This window comes from Dermacentor andersoni, chromosome 1 (genome assembly GCF_023375885.2).
Source record: "Dermacentor andersoni chromosome 1, qqDerAnde1_hic_scaffold, whole genome shotgun sequence".
NCBI lineage: Eukaryota > Metazoa > Arthropoda > Arachnida > Ixodida > Ixodidae > Dermacentor > Dermacentor andersoni.
Window position 1 is genome coordinate 147,066,745 of NC_092814.1, and position 24,771 is coordinate 147,091,515.

The 24,771-nt window shown below is 43.4% G+C and overlaps 1 protein-coding gene across 2 annotated transcripts in view; it reads right to left on the reverse strand.

Moving 5' to 3' along the window:
* Positions 1-345: 345 nt before the first annotated feature.
* The window catches only part of LOC126544838 (uncharacterized), a 34,109-nt gene continuing 9,683 nt past the window's right edge, over positions 346-24,771 (reverse strand). The window contains exons 4-7 of one of the 2 annotated variants that reach the window (XR_008608780.1): positions 20,782-20,902; positions 17,436-17,807; positions 5,649-11,622; positions 346-2,149 (exon numbers count right to left, since the gene is read on the reverse strand). Coding sequence is in view for 1 of the 2 variants with exons in the window: in XM_050192338.2 (XP_050048295.1) it covers positions 11,371-11,622; positions 17,436-17,807; positions 20,782-20,902 (745 nt within the window). In the remaining variant the exon portion in view is untranslated. Of the gene's footprint in view, positions 2,150-4,191; positions 11,623-17,435; positions 17,808-20,781; positions 20,903-24,771 lie in introns of those variants that run through there. The other variant, XM_050192338.2, reaches the window with a different exon arrangement.

Genomic DNA, 24,771 nt, shown 5'->3' on the forward strand with positions numbered 1-24,771 from the left:
CTTTGTTTGTAAAACAGCACCCACAAATGACTTAGGCATTGGTGTCTGGCATGGGAGAACATGATTCATTTGGATGAACCTCAATACTTCAGCATGTCACATTCCTTGCATTTCGGCTAGCCGGCTTATTGTATAGAAGGTGCGATAAAGGGCATTTTATGTTTGTACTACTACACTGTGTTGCAGTTTTCTTTGTTACCAAGAGGTCTTCAGACCCTAAAATGTTGAAATACAACGTACATGCTCCTTATTGAATGGATAAAATAAAATGACAAGTCATACTTATACCCTCTACTCATACTATATAAGGAGCTACATGCACTTAAGGAAAATGTAACCAAGAGCTTCAGCCACAAGTCACCGCAGTTTAATAAAAACAGTACATGACAAATGTTACTTGAAGGCACTTGGATCACAATTCAGTTGCACAAAAGGACTAGGTCAATGAAGATATGAGACTCCATGAATCACCTTTGCAAAGATACGCAGTAAAGTGCAACTAAAAACAAAAGCAACTAAAAACACCACGGAAATAGTAAAGGGGATCAAAAACACATATGGTGCCCACAATATCAACATTCTTACATAAAGACCAAGCACAAGAACTACAAACAGCATCGCTAGTACCAATAGTGCTCACTGTAGCAGAATCCCTTTTTCTATGAAACATTTCCAACATAGCTCAATTAGACTTTTGACAAAAATAATCAAGCCTTCGCCAAGAAATGCATTTCTTTTGACACTGTGAAAAAAAATACACACATAGCTGCCTTCAAAACCGATTAAGCGACGCAATTTTGTGGTATAAAATGCTAGCAGAAACTACTGAATCTAATTTAAAACAGCACACATCTCCTGATTCGAAACAAACAAAGGCAAGAGCTGTCCTCTTAGTTGCTATTTGAGATGACTACCACTCTTATAAAGGCAGGGATTAGCACAAGAGCCTATGATGTTCAAACCACCAGACTGAACTAAACCAACTTCTAAGGCTCAACATTGCATCAAAAAATACTTTTGATCAAACACACACAAAAAAAGTTCATAACAGCATTGGTAAAAACTGAATTTATGCAGGGCAAGGTGCCGCCTTTCTTTGGCCTCTTGACATTAATGTGTACATCATCACTGCCAGTTAAGTCAAGCTCTTGTGGCAGTATACAAGTTTACCTTTCACTAAATTCTTTTTTCCTCTACTGCAAAACACCTCTGTGTCTGCTTTACACCATCAACTGAATGTGTGGCATGTAAGCCCTCATTTCGTGTAGCCAGTAAAAACCTTGCAGGGGTTTCTACAGATTTTCCCAAATTCAAAAGGACTTGCCTTGAATTAAATGAGCTGTCCTGATCTTCTAAACCTCTGTGTCTACAACTATTAGTTACAATTTAACCGCAACTGAAACAATTTACTTCACAAAATGATGCAAAATAAAAGAAAGATCCGATCTACTTGGCTAAAACCAGCCTGGTATGCAAACACTCTCTTTAAAAAGCTTCGTAGCAAAAGTACACGAAAAAACAGGTGGGTAAATCTCACACAACAGCACAGAAGTTAGATTGTCACCAGAAGCAAGGCTAAAATGCATGTTTAAAACAATGAAACAAACAACAAATAATGACTTTATTGTACAGGTCACTGCAATCACTCTTCAGCTCTGTTGAACTGATAGCTAACTTGTCAAAAGCCGTACACACACTGAGCATAAAGGGATAAGAGAGCATGAAAGCTTTAAAGTTTAAGTGTGTCCATCAGCTTAGTGACTAATATAGTGACACCTGGTAGAAGACAGAGTTACGTCACATAGCAAGATAGGTAAGCCAAATGTACTGTGATGTGAGCTAAAAAGCCAAGGACCAAGTTTACAAGCAAAGAAACTTCTGTCAAATGTTCTCATGTTTACGTTTCCCATTCCAACATAAAAAAACTTGGCGCAGTCAAATAATTAGTTTTTCAAGCCGACAAAATTACACGGACATTACATTGCACACAGAGGTCGCCACTTTGAGAACACTAAACACTGAACTACCACCATGAGAACTACCTGCAATTAAGTAGCATCAGCTTCCGAAGGCAGTGAGAGCATGAAATAACCGCATGTAGAGAATTCAAAACAGATGAAGTGTGATCAACCAAGGTGCTGAGATAAAACTAAAAGCAAGAAAAAGAGAAAAAAATGTCAGTTTTAGAAACCTGAAGAAAATTTTGTAGTACTTTAGTATAACGAGAAATGATAGTCTGTTGAAGATTACTTGTTCAAAAGTTTGGTCTAACAGCTCATGTACTACGCATACTATCGGTTAATGGTTAAATGCAGCTAAGACTGCACCTTCAAGACGAGATAAAAAAAAAAAATTAAGAAAAGCATAATGCCAAAGCAAGGCTTTGGAACTCACCATTCAGTTACTAACAATTTGGCAGCAAGCTCTAATGAGTGGAGTGCACCGCCACCGATCAACTGAACAAGACACTATGCTTCTAAAGAACTGCTGTGCAGCGTCAATGAAGCATAGTGACTGCTCCGGTCAGGGGGCAGCTCTGCCATCAACTTGCTAAAGTCGAGATGGAGCATCAAGTGGAGGTACATTCTAGAATACGGGGACAAGAGTGCACACTCACATTCCAACTCCAGGAATGGGCAACAGCGTTCAGCTGCTGAACTTTACTGTTCAGTAGTTTCAATAAGCCACAGAAAAAAATTTGTGACACAAGGTGCAAGTAGGAGCCTGCTATGGCTCCTGCTTTCACCTTGTTCACGTTTTGCTCGTCGTCTTGAATTTCCATCTCCTGCATTCCCCGTGTTTTCCCTGGATAAGGTGCAAGTGTTACTTTTGCATTAGGATTCACCAGTGCTTGCATGTTGTAGCTGCACAAGGTACAACATGCACAGTGAATCATTGAGAGAAGAAACATGCATGACTCTGCATAATGCACTGACACAGAGTTTATGCCACCGTACATTTAAAAAAAAAAATCTTTGACAAACCATGCATTTCACATACTTTACTGGTGCTAAAAGAAACAAAATAGTGCAAGACACTGTTGCTATATGGCAGCCCAAAATAAAATTGGAGGAACCCTCAACAAGCAGCTAAGAGTATTACTGCAACCAAGTGAATCACATAACATTAAAGGGGGGGGGGGGGGGGTGAACATGCAGGAAGAAATAGTAGAAAAGAAAAAGAGCATGGAATGGTAGTCTTGTTATAAAAAAAATTAGATAGATAGATCCAAAGATTGACTAGAAATGACTACAAAGCAAGCCTACCAAATACTACCACGAAAATGCAAATCTACCACAACCCACAAAACTAATTCATAATTGTTATAGTGACGAAAAAGCATAACAAAAGATTTATAAACCACATGCCACCACTCAGCTCTTCCCACCCAATTATACAAACCACTTCTGTCCATCCTAAAATAACACTGTGAAATTTTAAATGGGCTACATTTTAAAGTGCCATCATGTAGCCAAATGCTGTTATTGGTCTGGTACTCTTGCCTTTCATGTACTACTGCAGTGTTACTATTTATTAGTGCCTTTTCGTTTGCCTTTGAGTTCCACTTGGACATTGTACTAAAACTTGGCAAATTATACATCTAATCGAATTTATTGGCTCCAGATGGTAACATAATCGCCAACCTTTTGCCATAAAATTCATTGTCTTTTATCACAACTTTCATACCAAAAGAAGCTCTAAAAGTAATATGACAAGCATCATTTCACGCTCACGAGCAGGAGAGGGAGAGAGAGAGAAAAGAAGAATTCATTATTTAGCTACTTTTTGTGTGCAAACAGACAGGGACAAAGAAGAGGGGCAACACAAGAACCAGTGCTTTCTAACAACTGGTTTTATTTTCGAAGAACTTCCTGCCTAAATACCCACAGATCTGCGTGATCTAGTCAAACAGAGCACGCCTATAGCGCATATAACTCTTGAGATAAAATGATGTGGGCCAAAGCCACCCGGTCAACATAAAAACATCAAGGTACATGTAACAAGCACTTATGATGAACATACGTTATAGATGTGATGACAACAGCGAATTTTCTTTATCCAGCAATCAAACAGAAGGATGGCTGATGCATTTTTCCTTTTGCTTTTCAATCCAGTGCGCTTCCACAATTTCTGTAGCGGTTTGATTCTTATGCTTATACAAAATTACGGTGCTACTAAGACACGGTGAGCAATCATGTTCTTGACAATGCATAGCCAAATGCGTACCAGGGTGACCTTTCAGACTAGATAAGTGTTCCCTTAGTATCGTGTTGATGCATCTCGAAGTCTGCCCTACGTCAACACGAGACTAAGGGAACACTTATCTAGTCTGAAAGGTCGCCCTAGTACGCATTTGGCTATGCATTGTCAAGAACACGATTGCTCACCGTGTCTTAGTAGCACCGTAATTTTGTATAGGCATAAGAATCAAACCGCAAGAGAAATTGTGGAAGTGCACTGGATTGAAAAACAAAAGGAAAAATGCATCAGCCATCCTTCTGTTTCATTGCTGGATAAAGAAAATTCGCTGTTGTCATCACATCTATAACGTATGTTCATCGTAAGTGCTTGTTACATGCGCCTTGATGTTTTTATGTTGACCGGGTGGCTTTGGTCCACGGCATTTTATCTCAAGAGTTATATGCGCTATAGGCGTGCTCTGTTTGACTAGATCGCGCAGATCTGTGGGTATTTAAGCAGGAAGTTCTTCGAAAATAAACCAGTTGTTAGAACGCGCTCGTCCTTGTGTTGCCCCTCTTCTTTGTCCCTGTCTGCTTGCGCACAAAAAGTTATTAAATAATGAATCTGTTCCAACTAGGCCGACTCGCAGTTATGCTTAAGAGGAGTTCCACAGTTTTCTAGCTCCCTTGATATGTACCAAACACCAATTGTATAGCAGTTGACTGCCCACTGCCTCGAATGATGTCTCGCTATAGCGAACTCGATGTTGGGTGCCTGGAACTCGTTGTCCTGGTTATAGTGCGTGGCCTCCTGGCCTTATCTCCACTGCACTTCCACTTCGCATAAGCATATATCTGGATTTTATTGTCGATGCAATCACTAGGCCTCTGCCTCCCGAGTTGGAGGCCATATATTTTGCTGCTGACACAACAGCTTTGTATCTGCTTCAACTCAATGCACTAGACCTTAAGCCAACAAATCACCAGGCCTCCAACTCCCAAGCTCAAAGCACTGAATTTTGCTTCTGCAATCAGTCGGCCTCTGCATTTCCAGCATGAACCTCCGGGCTATGCTGCTGATGTAAGTTAGCTTTGTGTAAATGCACCCAGGCATGTTGTCTTCGAGCACAGCAGAATATCACTGGCCTCTCTTCAACAATGCGTCAAGTGCACTGCTCCCTCTTTGCAGCAGCCTGTTGATACCAAGTGGTTTGGCAGAGCTACGCTGCTTTATGAGAAGTGCCTATCTTGTAGCAAGCACAGCTGCTATATCCCAAGCACATATAGTAGTGCCACATGATCCGTTTTTCACCAGCTACACGCTCCTTTTTCAGCAATTACACGATTGCACACATGCTGTGTAACCATTCTCTCTCTCCCTAGCTGCGCGCTTCTGTGTGATCACGCAACCAACAAGCTGAAAGTATGGCGACAACTAACCAAAATGTGCGCAAAAACAGAATATACCTCTAATGAATAGTACTCTGGAAATCCTTCCTATGTTACTGTGAAGCTGTATATGGCTAGCCGATTCATCTGTCCGTCTATAGGTCGCCTGTGCACCGAAAACTCCTCCAGTGCAACCTCATGTGCATGAAAAAAGAAAGAGAAAGAGAGAGGCGCATGATTAGCCAACACCACCTAGATAGCACAAGGCCTGTTTACTCCAATCCATGACGTCACGCTACTTGGCCTGAAGTTTTTATTGACAAGGCTGGCGTGATGAAAGCAGTGACGTCAAAATTACTGTTGCCTACTAGGGAGCATCCCTATTAGATTTTATGGCAGTCAGGCCAGATAACATGACGTCATGGAGTGAAAAGGCCCTGTGCTAACTAGGTGGTGTTGGATTAGCTGCGCCAGTACTGACATCGTTGCTCTCCGTCGCAGCCGAGCGCGTGCACAGCAGTTTCTCTCCAGCTCTGAAATGGGTAGGCCACGTGTCATATATACTCCTGAGGAGCAGGCAGCTTTCTATCAGCAACGCCCGGGGCTGAACCAGGAACGAGCTCATCTGTGCCGTGCCGATGCTGCACTCCGGGCACAAGAACAGGCTCGTGCAGCCCAGCACAAGCAGCAACTGCATACCGAGGATCCAGCAGCCTACCAAGCCGTCATTTAATGAACCATCAGGATTATTCCAGTGATAAACACTGGGGCCACATGTTTCAGCTTTGCTGGTTAACCATCTGTATGAAGTGCTTGGGTGGTGACTCTTTTCCTGGAGAACTGAAACTACTGCTTAGGCACAAGCACATTTTGCTGGGGCCCCTATTAACAGACAGTGGTATAAAAGAAGCTAGTACCACAAGTGCTGTAACCAAGGATGATGCACTAGTGCATTAAGTAATTAAATATGACTACACTTACATCTACCAATATGGTCAGCTACACCAGAAAACAAATACATCCAGTAGGCTGGTACTTCCAGCATTTGTTAATGAACCCCACTGCCTGGGAGATACTCACGTTCAACTGTTACCCCTTCAACTAACAGAAAGAACAATTGGAGACCCATTACTATCACAGGCTCTAGCAATGGCCTCAGGTAAACCACCTTTGCTGCAGGTCCTCTCACATATTCTACAACCAAACCTGTCTCTAAATATATGTACAGTGCGGCAATACAGGACACATGATCAGAGGCCGATAGACAGCACTCATTGACCCGGTGTTTCTATACTGTACAAATAATCAAAATGCCACACCAACATAGCCACTACCCCTGAGTACAATATCCCGGTACAGCCCACTTGCCTATACATCTCACACTGTGACAAATTTAACTACAATTTAATTTGTCACTGATGGTCATTCCTGCAACTTAGTAACAATTTCTGGGGTGACAGCCCCAGAATTACAACCTGCTGCCAGCTTCCTCAGCTCTATGATATAAATCAACTGGAAAGTGACTTATGTGGTAGCTGGTTATACTGGTCTTTGCAAAAACTTGGGTGTTCCATTGGCATCTAGAGCTGTGATTATGCAATGAATCTATCTCAGTGCTGTTCCTTTTCATGCTTTGTCGGTAGTCTGAACAACACTCCTCCCACATTATCACCGTGATTGCCAATTGTGAACGGTGGATGATAAAAAAAGGAATAGAATGGAATGAAAGGAATTCTTACACTACACTGGCCCTGCCCTATAAAATCGGGGGACACTGTTTGTGGCTCATCAAATACCAAAAGGGCGCAGTATGGAATGAACTGGATCATATCAAGATAAGAAACTGTCAGGAACAGCAGACAAAAGCACACAGCAGCCTGGCTGACGTGGCACCAGTTCTATGTACCACACAGCAGTGAATCCATCGTCAACATCAGATGATGGCCAAGAGTGCCCAATATTCAAGCAATGCCTGTTGCGTCCTTACCAAGCAAATAGAATGCAGAGCATTTAGAGTCGAGCACATGCAGTGTCTCAGTGCCCAGGCCACAAAGTAACCAGTGCATTCCAGTTTGCCACAGAGACATAATCTAGACTAGGGGCAAAAACTGTGGTCCCTGCAAGCAGGACCAAAACTGCTTTTGTGGAGTGCCCCTCACAGCAGACAGCAAGAACTAGTCACATTTTCCAGGGATAATTTCTTCAGGTTGTTGCAAAGCCATTGCAGAATAAACATGCAAATTGTTGGTGTGCAGCAGTTGCGTACATGTCACTTTTTTTTTAAACATCTGAAATATAAAGGATGGCCCAACTTTAACGCTACAACTAAAACTAGGAATCCACACAATAATTACAGAATTCATATTATAGAGCTGTAGAGCCAAGAGCTATGTTAGATTCAGACAGTATGAATGGCAAAATGGAATGCTTCAGCTGCTTCCAACATATCACCTAGCCTTTTCTTGTTCTAATTACCTTCCTTGATATCATATATGGTGTTGTTTGCAGCATTTAATCTGCTCACCAAATGCCAAGAACTTCTAGAATTTTAGTCCATGAACCATAAGAGAGCTCTTTCATTAAGTAATCTGCTTATGTACTTACTTGATTCTCGGATACATGCTTTTGGGGGAAGGAGGGGAGGGATTTACTAAAATGAAATGCAGATTAGAAGTATAAAACAATGTTACACTAGCTGCTGTAAACTGTCATTAGCATTAGGCCTGCCCCACAGAAGATTTTCCTGCACGCAAAAAGACACCATGCAGGCTGCGCACCATTGCTGTGTGCAACCGGTGCATCTACCAAACAGATGCAAAGCACCAGTGTGGCTAATGCAGTGTGTTCACTGCAAATGGTATGCTGACAATAACAAACTGCCTCACTGTAACTGGTTTTCCATACAAACACAAGGACCTGTTGCCATACAGACAGTAGTTGGGAGTTAGTAGTTCAAATATTTATTGCATGACTAGCTACTGTTAAGGCCCTCCACTGATGGATTTAAACATCTCAACCACGGTTGGAAAGCACTGCCATGTGTTTGTCATACATTTTATTTAATTATTTATTTATTTATTATTATTTGAGTGTGCATGCGGCTCCACTCAGAGCTAGAAGTTGTGCCACAGATACACAAATACATCGACAAGCATAAAACTTGTGCATGGGTATGTGCGATTTGTGGACAAAGCCTTACCATGCTCCTGCATGACTTGTGAAAGCATATAAAGTCGCCGACTGATTTTTCAGACTTGCAGGGGGCTGCAAAAATGTCTCAATAAACAGGTAGTCCGAAAAAAAAAAGGGGGGGGGGGGGGACTTCAATGGTAAAATCAAATTGGTTGCTCTTTAGAATGCCAGGGGTAGGAAAAATTTGCTGAATTTTCCCCCATGTATTGCATCATTGAAATAATAGACAGCTTTAGCAGAGTGCTGCTAACAGTCCAATCTGCTCACGTTTCATGCGTTCAGGCTGTGCAGAGAACTGAACTTTTGATAAGCATGTCATTCCCCGCCTCCCAGAAGGGTGATCAATGTGCAGTCAGTTTGGCTGCAAACCAACAAACAGACAAAGTTGAAACATCATCACACTTTGCTTAATCGGCTCTGCAGTGGAGCATTTGGCAGTCTGCTGCCGGTATGAAAACTGTGCACACGCACACTGGTGTTCCTGCTGGGCAGCTGTGTGAAAATTGCAAGGATACACTAGTCTTAGCAGAGTGAACTGTATATGCACACCTCACGCTTTCTATAATTTCCTTACCGCGATGGTCGAGACAGCAGATGCATTTCCAAATTGCCTGTCACGCAGTCAAATGTGTGCTGTGCATTATTGTGAAGTGCAGGCAAATGTGCGCGACTGGCTGTTTGATGCAATCGGGTTAGACTGTGTTGCGCAAATTCAGTTGTAGCTCTCTGCCTATATGCAAGCTTTTGCTGTTCTGTCTAGTAAGCACACAAACTTGCCACGTGTTCATGGTAGTTGCCAGCAGCAGATCGGCAGCGATCTGTGATCTTTGCTTCAACAGCTAGTTTAGCCCGTGCACGTGATCACAAGTCCAACTGTCAAATAGGTCTACTGGTGCGAAGATACTAGTGGCGAGCTTCTTGAGATGGCTTGCTGCTTTTCAGCTGGCGGCAAATTTTTGTCAAGGCCATACTGCCTACACACATACGCCTAATTAGCCCCACTTTGATGGGATCCCGTGGGGAAAATTTAGTGCAGACACTCTGGCAAAAATCTCCTAGTGACGGCCTTACAGCATTCTAAAAGTCATGTAATCACATCACCAACAAAAGTGGCACATGGGGGACAACCTGATTGGCAGCAACTTTGTTCATGGCCACCATATCTGTGATGCACATCATCTCCAAAAAATTGAGTTACACCATATGGCATCCACACTTTCAGAGGCTGTTATACAGCAGTTAAATGGAAAACATGGCAGTGTCACGAGGAAATCCGAATAATCAATCAGGTCTAAAAAATCGATTGGAATCATAAGATTTCTGTGCGCAAGTCAAAGGGTGTATACTAAAACTGTGGAAGTAGAATTTTTCCTTATGTTCAAAATTGGGTGATCATTTTGATTGAGGGTGTCACATTTTTTCTCCCTCTCTAGTCATTCAATTTAGGCGCACACTGCATTCAATGACACTCTACAACAGAGCGGGTATGGCACTCATGGAGTGCAGAAAAAGAGTCTGTGATGCACTGCTATTTGTAACAGCCCCTTCTTTCTGTGGCTACCTTGTGCTGCAACTGATAACAGTTTAGACAAAGCAACAATGCTGAAAGCGAAATGAATGCTCACTGTTTTCCATGGAGCAGCACTATCATCACAGATCTGACAAACATGGTTTCTCTCATCCACAGTGAGCAAGGGAGGCAGCTGAGCTGTAGCACATGCAAGTTTTCTGAAGGTGTGTTATCAAAGCAAGGCACATGCAGCAATTAGAAACAGAAGAATCATAGAAAGGGCACCATGAATGGCAAGCCACACCAAGGTTCTATGAATGTAGATAAATAAACAGTGTCAGCGCCATAAAGGTGGTTTCCATGAGGACATTGGCTGCAGCCTTTGCTATAAACCTTGACTATACAGCCGCTGTGTAACACCAAATGAAGAACACTGAAGAATTACGCACATCCTGACAGCTTTTTCTACAATAACACAGTAATGAAAGGAAAAGTTGGCGTCCACTATACAGTAGTAGGAAGCTATTAAAAAAAAGATCAAGTGAATTCTGTGTGAATTTTTGCAGCTTTCCACAAAATTCATTTTCTTAATATGCTCTTGAAAAGAGCATTACCCTCTCACTGCATGTCTTTAGCATCTCACCACAGAGAGGGAAAGAGAAAAACTAAAGGAATAAAGAAAGCCATGAGCTTACCTAAAATAGGAAAGCTGCTAAAGTGCGACAACCATACTAACCAGCATTTCTGTACGACGGAAGTGGAAAATCTTGCTTCTAGTTCTACAGCACGCATAGCTCAAGGACTTCTATGCATTGAGTTAACGTGTGTCTGCTTTAACTCTGGGATGGACCTCCTGACACCCAAAGCACACACAAGGTGACGAAAATACGGCAGGTCATGCATAACTGCCTGTTTTGCTCTGGAATTAAGCAGACATGCTGATGCAGTGGTGTGTATTACATGTTATGCAGACTTATCTGAGGTGTGTTCGTTATTTTGGCAGCGTTCTGTGATATTAAATGGTTCTTAAATGTTGCGAACAGGCCCAAAAATACAATTGAAGCAAAAGAAAGAGCTTAGCTTGAAGGTAGTAGTGGTTCATGAAGCAGACTGTGCAAAGCCAACAATATCTCCCAAGGTGAGTGCCGAGGAAAGGTTTGGCGTCTGTTCGGCAGAAGCTGGTGCTGAGGCTCCATTTAGCGACTGTGCCTCTGAAGAACTATGATCAGATAGGTGGGCTTTGTAGTTGTCTTCACGCACAGTCCGGAATGAACACAGAGGGCATGCAAAGAGCAAGCTGTCACTTTGACCTGGATGCTTGCGATGCAGGTGGCTCTTGAATGTACTGGACTGCAGGCAAAGGAAGAAAACATGATGATAATTCATTTGCATTACATATATGGCAATGTGACACTTATAAACTGGGACAAACTAAGTGACAAAGATTTACAGTGCCTTCCCATGTAGCCCAAAATATATTCTGGGATTTTACGTGCTAAAACCACAATCTGACTATGAAGCATGCCATAGTGGGGGACTCCGAATTAATTTTGACCATCTGGGGTTCTTTAATGTGCCCCTAAATCAAAGTACATGAGTGTTTTTGCAGTCAGCTCCCATCAGAATGCGGTCACCGTGGCCAGAATCAAACCCGCAACCTCGTGCTCAGCAGCACAATGCCATATCCACGGTGCTACTGCAGTGCATTATTGCATAACGATAGCCTGCAGTACGCAAAATTGCATTCTGCAATCACAAGAGCTTTCCCACAACACTACTTTATGCAAACTAAAATAGAAGACACAGAGCACAGATAAACTATCTGCATCTTTGATGCACTGTACCTAAAACGAAAGTACAAAACTGGCCTCGGAGCCAACATGAAGCCAACAGTCACCATCCAGCACTGATAACCTTTCATGTGCAAAATATATGCATATTGTTAAAAAAAAATATCCTCAGGCAAAAACTCTGAACTTCCGTTGATTCAATCCTCATGGGACTGCCAAAACTCCGTCAGGTCGAATGAAACAAAAGGCAGAAAAAAGCTGAAACATATCGTTTATTCACTTGCAGGGTGTCTACCAAGTTGACGTTTTCAAATTCACTGAGTTTTCAGGTTTTCCCTGCATGCCTTTGCAACATTTCCTGAGTAACACTGAACTTTGTTTTATGTCGAGATGGGCTGACAACATGTCGCACGATGCTGTCACTCTCTAGTAAGCATATTAAAAAAATAAAAATAAAACGACTTAATCCAGTTTGAATAGTAAGGAGTAGCGTTTATTTTATTCAAAAAAGAAAACAGAAGGGAGGGGTTACAAAAATGCACAACGAATAAAACATCTTCGAAAAATATGGTAAAGCCCATTGCAAATCGAGTCAAGCATTTTCAAATACGAATAAAAAGAGATGCATACGAAAGCAAACATTTTTGAAAATTAGCTATTTCTATCAATTGATAGCAAGCTCATTGGTGCAAGGCCCAAACTTTGTCACAAATGAGATTCTCTCAGCAGCTGGAAAGTCAACCTCAACTGTCCTGACATAGCCTCAGCCCGCGCACAATGCCTCAGTGTTGCGTTTCACTGCTTTAAAGAGCGTATTATGGTTTGGACGAGGGACAACTGCATCTAGGTGTCAGCCAAAACTTTGTTTTCTGAGCTCAAGCTCCTTCAAAGAGGAGGCGGCACACTTCCTTTCCTGTTCATTTCTCAATGTGTTGGTCCTTTCCGTTCTCGTCCTCGTTCTGCTGCACGTTCGCCCTAAAGATTATTTGAAGCATCCAAAGATTATTTGAAGCATCCTCTTGGTCACTTGTAAAGTCAACGTTCCATTTTTGGGGCTCCCTAGGGGCCGCAGAAATGTCCGACAAAATGAATGCATGTCTTTTACTGCCCTTAAGGGCTCAAATTGCCACAGGTACGCCAGAGAAAGCTCTGAAGGCCTGGAAGCACACTTATTAGGCATATCGGTGCTCATACTGTGACAGGAGATGGCGGGTGCACGCGTGTATAGTTAAGGAATACGTACTGTGTCCCGTGACAATTGCCCCTTGCCACACTTGTTATGCTTCACCGCAATACTTTCGTGTATGCTTTACCACGTAACACTGGTGCACTGAGGCGAAGCTGAGTTTAGGAAACCGGTATTATGCAACGCGCCGTGCTTTCCGAGCTTCGAAGCTAGTCGCGAGGATTACAAAGGCGCAGTCAGTGCCATTGCTGACAGCGGCAAATTCTTTCGATGAAAAATAGGGCACCGAACGGCAAGAACCTTAATAGCGAACATCGAAGCAGCTAGGCCTAGCATTCCCGAGGTGGTGGCTACGGCTGCCAGCGGATCTGTGTGCGATGGCGCCGGTTCGAGGCAGCAAGGTAATCAAAACAGCGGTGGTGGCTTTGATTATTGCCGATTCGGACCTTCGGCCACGGCAAAAAAAATCTGGAAAATCAGACGGCGAAGGGTTCTTGCGTTCGAAATTTCACATGTTCATTGACTCTATGGGGTATGTGGTGGTGCCATGAAGCCGTCCGCATTATCGGGCATGTCCCAAAAATCGGGCGTCCGGAAAATCGGTCGTTGACTGTACATTGGCAACTCCCCCAGCCGACGACACAGCGTCGAAGACGATTCGTTATGATTCCTATATTTCCCTCGAGCCAGCATTAGCGCGACTTTCGTTCCCTTTAAATAAAATTACAGCTAATTTTCTCTGATAGAAGCACCAATTCCCTGAGTTTTCCTTGAGTATTTCCAGAATATTAAGTACCCCTGAGAATTCCCGGTTTTCCCGGTTGGTAGACACCCTGCACGTTTCCCTGAATGGCATTTGAGGGTTATGTGAGCAGAAATACAGAACACAAGCCAGTAGAAACTCAATTGATAGTGCTACGGAACAATATGTGCGATCACGAAAAGGCGAGCAGTGTGAAGACGACGACGACGATTAGAAGCTAGCACGGGCTGTTGCCTCTTGGCCAAGCGCAGCGTATTTTCTTGTAAATATACTTGTACATAGCTTTTCGTCTGCGTCTTCCTACGAAACATATCTGGTGGAGGTGCGGGGTATCAGGGCGATGGGCCGAGCAGATGGTGTGAAGACCCATGTTTTCGAACTCTTGGCGGACAACTGCCTGGATCAGTGAGACCGTGACTGCAGATGTGTTGGTGGGACTGGAGTCGAAGGCAGCCGGATAGGCGGCCTCGATCTCACGCCGGACGATCCTGGTAACATCGGCAGTGTTGTTGGGACGAGGAGTGTCGGCACAGGAAGATGTCGCTGGGGTGTTGGGCAGACGGGCAAACTGCTGGTCAATACGTCGGTTTTTAGCGAGATCCAGGCGGCGGCACTCTTTTATAACAGCATCCACCGTCGCTACGCTGTTGCAAACGAGCAAGTTGAAGGCGTCATGGGCAATGCCTTTGAGGATGTGGGCAACCTTGTCTGACTCAGTCATGTGGATGTCAACTTTGCGGCACAGAGCCAAGACGTCCTGAATGTACGTGACATAGGGCTCTGTTGACGTCTGCACACGGTAGAAGGTAACTTCGAGACATTCGCGTTGGCTGACGCTGCCGCTACTGTGGTCACCTCAGCGACGAATGCAGAGATAATTGACACTGCTGGTGGCCCCGTCGAGCATGAAGAGCCGGTAGATAAAGAGCCACGTGAAGTGCCAACTATGGTGCAGATGCAGAGTACCTATGCCTGCTGCGGAATAAAGTTGAATGCAGCGACCAAGACCTCATGCAATGCTTGGTCAAATTAGGGCACGAGTTGCTCAGATCCGGTAAGAATTTGAAACAGCCAACGCTTACTGCCTTTTTTGCTCATGAATAAAGTTTTGCTTCACTGAATGCATTGTATTTTGATTTCCTTGGAGTTGTGGCGCAATAAAAGCTCGACTGCTTTAGCTTTTCTGGAGTGGTCGCTTAATCAAATTACCACTTTAAACAATTTTTTTCGCCGTCCCGCTGACTTCATTATAATGAGGGATTATTTTATAATGACGTTGCTGATGGAGCCATGGCCAGTACAACATTTTTAGAGACATTTACCTGCCATAAATTATGCTACTTGTGTGCATGCTCAGAGTTCATAGTTAAATCTGCAGCAAACAAGGAAATACAAACCTACACAGAAAGAACAAATTACCTATGCTGCAAGCTATGCACACTTGCTGTTAAATAAAACAAGCCGCGTAAAGGTTGTTCTGTTGATGTATCGTTATTCACATTCAAGCTAATGAGTATTGTACTAAATGCACTGTTATGCATAAGTAATAAACATAAGGCCAAAATTGCCTTTCTGTCGCAATCATGGTCAAGTTTGGGAAAGTCAGAGGCTTATGCACATTCTTTTACCCCGACATCCCTTTTTCTTAGCACCTTTCTGCATCCTGGCAAAGCTCTCATTTCTACCACCTATATTGTCATTACAAACAATATAATGCATCATCTATACTCACACCTCTTTTAACAAAATGAAATTGTCCTGCCAATGGCTATAATGAACTAGATTTGTCTCCGAAACCCAAAAATACCCGACCGTTAAACGCCGATACAATGCTTTCCGCGGGGTTTGGCACTCGTTCACCGTGGCAGCTCAAAACTCCTATGTCCCCACGTTGAATACACCATGGAGCAACACTGCTCTTTTTCACCACCGCGCATAGCTGCACACCCACGCATCAGCACCAGCTCACTATAGCACTCCTCCACTGACCTCGCTCTCTTGCGCGCGTCTGGTTGCGTGAGCTGTGCCATGCTCCGTGGCTACGTGCGGCGGTGCAAAAGATTTGTGCATTCACTTCTGCATGCCACGCAGGCAGGTGCAGCGGGGTGTGGCCTCCGAGATCTCCCCAGTGCAATCTCGGTGGTTACGTGCAGGTCGCACCATGCTGTGTGGCTACGTAGAGCGGTGCAGAGAATTAGTGCATTCATGTGTCTCTTTTTCTACGGTGTGCCACGCACGCAGCAGCAGCTGGGTTTGGCCTCAGAGACCTCCAAGGGCAATCTCGAGGGTCATGCCCAGGCCGTGCATTCACTTCTCCCTCTCCCTGTGACGCGCTGCATGGTCTAGCAGCTGGGCGTGGCCTCAGAGATCGCACTGGCATGGATGCAATCTCGGAGGCCATGAGCTGGCCGAAGTTCGCTTGCCTCTTCGATCACACAGTAGAGCGCCATGTTGTGTGCCACATGCTGCTCGACCGTGACGAGCCAAGTGGAAAGCGGGCACGACAGACTACAATGGAACAGAAGTTTAGGCCCGTAGAAATGTATAGAAGAGCTCTGATTTCTGAGCAGACACACCAGTGAGCAAATGCACAGGGCAGATAACTTCTGCTCATTCAATAAGTATGGCTCACTTTTCGGCAGCCCATATAGGAATTTGGCGTTTTGATTTATGTGGCAAGTCTCGCTATGTTTGCATCTCTTTAAACAAGGTGCACTGCTCTTGGATCACATTTCTCTCCTTCAATGAATACAACATTGTGCAAGCATCTGTTGACATGCTAGTCCTTTGATTTATTACTGACATGTGGTGTCCCACATAACAGAAAGCAGTTGTTACTCATTTACAATGTCCTGAGTTGTCCAGATGTGCATTACACAGACAGCATCACAGAGATTCCAAATAAATGTATATAAGCCTAATTTCACATCAAATTGGCTACACGCAAGCTTTATATTTCCATTTTTATAGAAATGACGAAATATTTTACATTTGATTGAATACTCGAAGGCTCTTTTTCTTTAATATTCATGTTTGATTTAATTTAAAGCTTTTGCTATTTGAACATGCCTATTATTTACATATGTAGATAACTACAGGGAAGCTGTACTATCATAATAGTAAATAGTAAGCAATGGCACTGGCCAATTACTACAAATGTGGTGAAGTGGTACACAGCTAGATTATTAATCAGAACAAACTCAATACAGACTCTGCTAAATGTTGGACAACTTCCTAACAGTTGCAGCCCCCAATGTTGCCACTAACGTTTTTGCAAATGAGGCCTAATAGGCTTGAGGTACATATACATGTAATTGTGTGAACCACACAAAATCTTTTAGGATCATCCTTTCTGCATGAAAAACAAAAGAAAAAAGGGGAACAATGAATGAAAATTAGGCGAGGAGAAAGTTCAGCAACCCACCTGGATGCAGGCATAAGGGCAGTGAGGGCACTTGTAGGGCTTGGTACCAGAGTGACGCATCTTATGCCTGCGCAGTGAGTTGTGGTCACCCGTGCGGTACTCGCAGAGGTTGCAAGCAAATGGCTTTTCCCCGGTGTGCTGGCGGAGGTGCATCTTGAGTGAGCTCTGTGATGATGCCCGGTGACCACAGTAGGAACAGAGGAAAGGGCGCAGCTTTCTATGAACGGAGTCGCGGTGCAGCTGAAGCAGGCGTCGTACACGGAAGCACCTCCCACATTCAGAGCATGCCTCTGCTGGCAATGAGCTGGCGCTACCATTTCCCTGAGCTGTTGCCACAGCTGACCACTGGCCCGAACCCTGCCTGTGGATTGCCTGCAATGTCAGGAGCATATAGCATACCATTGTCTGTTATGTTCTCTGAATAAAATAATAACATCTTTCATTTGAAAGCAGTACTGCCTGCTATGAAAGAATGGTACAGGGACAATAAAAGCAAATGCTGAATGGCACTACGGTAAATTAGGTAAATAAGAACTGCAACTTTCTTGTCCAAATTGTCAAAAACAGATGTAAATTGTTTTCTACAACACCTGATGACCTTCCAGCATACATGTGCTGTAGGTGATTGTTGTGTCTTCAAGTACGCAGTAGCCTAGTTGCCAGAACACATGTTTAGTGCCACTTGCAACACCACAGAAAAGAACCACAATGCACTTACGTGGCCGTCTTATATAGCTATACACAGGTACTAATCAGTGGCATCACAGACACACACACAGGCACGTGCGTTCTATTTCAGATACAACAATTCAAGACCTCAGTGACGTCAGAGTGCCACTACATGTTCTATCTAAGGGGTGATGACACAACAGTGATCACCAGCGTTACATAATTTTTTTCCATTGATTATATTCAGTTAACATCCACTATCCCGGCGATAGTGGAGGCACAGCTTTGTGCAAGGCAATGGCAAAAGACAAAAAGAATGAAAAATAACAAATATCATTACAAAATTTGTGTTCATCATATTAAAAGTGCAGCTCCATTGACTACACTTCCTTGAAAAATTTCTTGCTGAGCTAGCTGGTGAATCATTATGTGCACATAACGCATGGACAGATACACACACAAAAAAATACAAGTCTCTGGTTCATTGTTCATTCTCTCTGTTTTTCTTGTGTGCATGCCTATTCATGTCTAATGTTAATGCATTAGCTTTTAAAGGGACCGACAACTGATGTCTATGGGATCTATGTTTTTTTTTTATGTATCCATGTTTTCCTTACGTATTCATGATGTAAAGCATAGTGTCAAGGATGCCCAGTCTTGCAGTGAGTAAATCAAAAAAGCAACAGAATATTTTTTATAGAAGTTTTTGATACGCAGACATGATCATGTAGCACTGTGCCAGAAGCAGTGATAAGTGAATGCAATAGTGATTATATGCTGGCATGTGAGTGAAACTGACAATAGGGGCAGTCCCAGCATAAGAAATTTACCTTTTGCTTATCAAGGTGATCTTCATGCAAATCATGCTTTCAAAACAGTTGAAATATTGCTACAGAAATATATACATGTATTTTTCTATTTTCTGTCAAGCTGCATTTTATGTTCTGGTCATTTCAAAAAGCCAAAACAAGTACTGCTAGTAGCGCTTGTTTGGCAGTACGAACATGGATGTGTGAGTTTTGTATCTCGCCAGCATAATGAGTTTTGTATCTCGCCAGAAGATCAAACCATAGACAAAACAGGGAATTAGCAAGCTCCTACATGTACAAAATAACTTATGCACTACTAGCGCACTACAGTATTAGCAGCTGTGGGTTTTAAAAAATAGACACACAGACAGCACCACTCTCAGAGTCAGTGTGGGGCGAAAACTTCTTTGTGACGTTCATGTCATTCCTGTTTGCTACAGTACTTCCTGCAGTGGCCTTCCAAACACATGCAGAGATTCCGTTTATGCCACCACTGTCAAGAGTGTGTGTGGGGACCCCATACAAATTACCAAGTGCCAAAGCTCTGCAACAATGCTGTGGTTAGTGCATCCAGCTCCCAAATGTACATTATATTAGCCACAGGGCATGAGTTGAAATGCCAGTGGTGAGAAATCTTTGCTTTTCTCTGCCCTTTGACAAGGGTGAAGCTGAGGATGATGACGATGATCATGATGATGGGCGGCTGCATAACAGGAAGGAGGGACAAACATAGCATAACTTTTCATGCTTTTAAATGCTGTCACAGTAAAGCATGTTGCAGTTAATGTCACCTAACTTTGTGTACACCAATCAGTGATCTTGTGGAGCAGCTCTAAAGTTAGTATAAAGGTTGTTGTAGCATGCAGTTTTATGCAGCTTTGTTTATAGATTTGAAGTTGTAATGCATTTTTAAACTGCAAGCACTGTGTTAGATTCTATCAACATAAAGCAAAATTTTAATTCCCCCCCTAACCTTATGACACATTTTGGTCGGTTGTTGGTCCCTTTAAACTTGACATCATCTGCAGTGTAATATCGGACATGTGAGCACATCTGTTGAATGAAGCAAAATTACTGTAATATGTGGAAGAAAAAGGTGATGCTGTCCACATACACAACTTGCCTGCTTTTGGAGTTTTATAAGTACACAGCAGACTCCCCTTCAAACAGCCTCTTCACCAAACCCCGTCGGAAATTTTGATTACACTGAAAGTTGTAAAGCCCTATCCAGAGTGTTCTACACAGCAAGAACTTTTCAAATCATGATGTTTAAGGTTGCAAAACTGTAAAGTGGGTTATGAGAAATGCTGTAGTGAAAGGCTCCATATTTAGTAATAGTTAAACAAAAGCAAACAAAATATTGAAAGATGATGGTGCAAGGAGACAAAATACCCTTTGTGCAGTAGGGGCTCTCTCTTACTTTCTTGACCTGTACCTGCAAGCAACATTGCCCTCCTCCCTTTTTTTTCCCCATTTGGAGCTGAGGGCCCACATGACGTTTACATCACTACCCCATCTTCCTTTCTTTTCTCTCACTCTCTTCTTTTCTTGCTGCGCAGTACAGCATGGGTGGCGGCTTTGCGCATTCTACTTTTCACAAGGATGCCCTTAGTTGTCGGCATTGTTGCTGGCAGCACATGTGGCATAGACACCAGTGACAATGCTTCTGCTACCAGGGAGAGAGGCTCTTCCTGGAAAGGGCATCAATATGCTCTCATGTGATTGAGGTCTATCATTTAGTATGTGTATGTATGGATACCAAGCTTAATACATTTACACTCATATAAAATTGCATAGGCACGCTAACATTCCTAGAAAAAGTTCTGCACATCATGCACTCACTCTGTACATGTTCAGCAAGCTATTACCTTGTGGTTTCGAAGCTGCTTTCCAGTTTTAAAGCCTTTGCCGCAGACATCGCAAAGGAAAGGCCGCTCCTCCCCATGAGTGCGCTTGTGTAGGTTTTCCAGCTTGCTCAGACTGTACGTGCTGCACCAGAGGCAACAGTTTTTCAAGTCACAAAGTGACTTACAGGGAAAAACAGTGAGGAGAAAAAGGACTGAGATACACACAAAGTGAGTCCTGTCCATCAACAAGAGTTGATAGAAAGCACTTGTGTTGTATGTATCTCAGTCCCTGTTTCTTGCCCTGTTTTCCACTATTCATGCAATACCACAGTATCACATCCTTTTGCAGTTCACACATTGTATAGACGAAATAATTAATAACATCTTGGACTTTGAATAGAAAGCAATGCTTTCAAGTGCAACTGGCTAAATAATAGACCAAAGGTAGATCCAATGTAGGTAATGGATAAAACAGTTATGTTGCAAAAGATCCAGGGGGGCAAAATGAGCAAGAGTGGGGGGGGGGGGGGGGGGGCTTCAGTGGCTTCTAAAAATGTTATTTCAATTCCTGTGTCCTGTGCTGCACTCATTTCTACCAGCTGTCCCAACTAAATGTCACAAAAAATTAAGAAAAATAATGATTGCTTTATGCAAACGGCACTAACTGCATGTTCATGAAAGTTGTTGGTGTTAGTCATGAGTACACTTTCCATTTTGTGGAAATAAGTAAGTTTTATTCATTAACCTTTTATTAGCTTACTTAATTAAAAAGATGTAAATTCAAAAGTAGTGGACATTGTTGAAAAGTGACCGATAACAATTTTAAGCAACCTATGTTTTGTGTGGTCCTGTTCTGTCAAAAAAAGAGTCTGCAAAATTTTAAAAATACCATATGACAATGCACTCACGTGCCAGAGACTGCAGCGGTCTACAACATAAACCACATCAAATAAAGCCTAGGCTATCACACTGCGAATGAATGGCCATGCCCTTTCCCCAATGCCCCTGTCAGTAGCCTCCGGTGCGCATCTTTAGTTCGCATCAAATGTAAAGCCCTAGCTTTGTATGTGTTCAATACGAACAGTATACATGATGATGAGTTTTACACCTTGACTGCTGCTACCAGTGTTCCGGCTCCAAAAGTGGAATGACTCTGAAGTCATTGCACATTTTCGCAACCCCGGAATGGAATGGCAACTGAATTACGTCTTTTTTCAAAAATAGAGCTCTTTTTTGTCAAAGTATGCCGAAGAACCAACCAGCCCACATTCAAACATAGGTAAGTCAGGGCCTTGAATCTAGCAATAAAGCAGTATCTTTAATATGGCTTGGCTGATTACAAGCAAGGTACATTTATAAGCAATGTGCCTACTACAATTCTGTCCTTATAGACTGAGTTGCTCTGAAGTTTGCCTCGATTTTTCGCGTAACCACGGCTCTATGCCGTTGGTATCCGTTGTGTGGAACTACGGCAGCAGCATCCCCCCCCCCCCCCTCCTTATGCATGGTTTTTTTTTTCTTTTTTTTTTTTTAACCTTGGTGGTGCCTTCGCCCTGGCCGCCTGCTGTCTCCCCACCCTTCACTTTTGTTTATGCTTCTGTCCCCATCGGTGACTCGAACCCATGCTCGAAAAAGCACTTCTCTAAGTTGTGATGCGTACTGATGCTGGTGCAATGCTTGTGTTCACTCCAAGCTTTTGCATACCAGCTTGTGCACCGTCTCACCTTGTGCTCCTACCCCAACCCTTTTGCAATACTGTCCCCCTTGTCTAGAAACATGGATGCCTTTGCCTGAAACTCTGTCAACAAAGGTCTGCAGGTAAGCGCAGCACATAGTCGTACATGATGAACTGCGCACCCTCTCTCTTCATACAGAGAGAGAGAGAGAGAGAATAAACTTTTGAAAGCATTGGTTCGAGAAGCCAGCAGAAGCAGGAGAGCCCACATAACTGCTGCCATGGCAGCGCCTCCCCGAGCCACGACACGACGATTTATGCCGACGGAAAATGCACGTTCAGTCTGTTCTAGGGAGCTCTGTTCTAGGGTGGGTGGGTGAAGGGGGGGAGGTTCGGGTGGCGCTGCCGCTGCGCTGGTGCCTGCTGGTGGCTAGAGACCCCCAATGGTTCATTCCGTAGCTTGCTCATACTGTAAATCCCAGACAATGCTTCAAAGCATCCCCCTCGGCTTTCTGTGCCAATACCCCCACCTTCCTTTCCAGCCTTCTATTGCAAATAAAAAGCACTTCCATAACGCACTGCCACACTGGCTCCTGTTCCCATCTGCCAACATGGCACATTGGAAAACATTTAAAAAAATTACCTGAGAAGAAAACAAACAAGCTGCACGCTGCAAGCTTTGCTCTGAAACTATACATGCTGTAATTGAAGTTTCATCTAATTTGATTTGGCACCTAAAAAGAAAACATAAAAGTGAGTACATGCAACAAGAGAAGGAGTTGGTAAGCCAGCCGAAGATAACTTCGGCCTTCACCGCTGGGTACAGCTCTGTGCCTGTTCATCAAAAGGCTGCTCTTGATGACGCCATAATCAACATGATTTACACTGACATGGACCCCTTTCGTGTTGTCGAGAGGGAGGCATTCACACAATTTGTAACGGTAAGTTTGACAATATTATAAGCTGCCTTTCATCAAAGTAACTGCTTTGTATTCTTTCAGATTCTGGTCGCCGTCCCGGGCTACAAGTTGCCATCGCGGAATGACCTCAGAGAGAAGTTCCTGCCCAGGAAAGTATCAGCACTGCAGACCAAAATATTGTTCTTTGGCGGGAGTGGAGCATGTCTGTATCACACTAGAAGTGTGGATGTTACGGCCTACGGAGGGCTTCCTGACTGTCGAAGAAACATTCGTGGACAGCAACTTCACGGCTCACATGTTCCTCCTCAGGTTCCCTCGCCTGGCGGCGACTCACACAGCTGCTCGGATCTGCTCTGAGTATGACGCAGCATTGCTGCAGTGGAACATCGCTGACAAGGTGAAATATGTATTTTCGTACAATGTCCCCTCCGTTAACCTTTTTATTTCCTTTTCCAGGTCCTTTGCGAGGTGACAGATAATGTTTCATCAATGATAAAGAGTTAGAGGACGATGATGCTGACAATTTCGACGACTGCCCGGAACACTAAACCAAGAAGCTTTTATGCGAGTTCCATCAGTTGGAGCACTTTCGATTTGGCTGCACTGCCCATAGCCTGTAGCTTGCCGTAAAAGATGTCATTTGGCAGGTATGGGCTATTAAATAACATATTGGTTTCATGTTACGTGCATTGATACATTATTTATTTCTTACTATATTCATGAACAATTGTTCGGGAGAAGCTTCGTTAAGTAATGTGCCATGAATGCATGCACAAAGAATGTATGAATATAATAATTGCAGTTTGAAAAGTAAGGGCAGACAGCCGTGCTTATTACAGTTTTGGTGCTTTAAAACTTTATTGTGCAACTACCCCAGCTCAAGCTTAGCCAAATTTTCGACCGTGCTTCGCTTTTTCATCTTGGGGATTCGTGGTACATTTGCTGCCGTGGCCAAGGTCACGAACTCTGCTTCCCATCAAATAGTGGCTGTGGATCCTTTTTCTGCCGCAGGCCAGACACCAAGCTTACGCGATTTCGAGGTCTGCTCTCACCACGTCAATCAACTGTTCTGAAATACCACTAAAGACAAACAAAAACAAAACTGGCACATCATGTAAAGAACACCCACAGTGTGCCGAAGTTACATTTTAAAAGATTTGCATTTGGTTGATTCCTTGTTCAAGCCATTTTTGTCTTATTGTATTTTGTGCTCCTTGCTATTTTTCTCCTTTCGTGATCTCCCTCTCTTTTTTTATTTTGGATTACACCCCCCCCCCCCCCCCCCGCCCCGCCCAGTAAGATGAAATCCTGCGCATGTCGCTCCTTCTAGTACAAATCGCTCTGCCCATAAATACAGCTGGCTGGTATATAAGACTCGGCTATTAATGAGCCGATTTAGAACACTCCCTAGAGGAC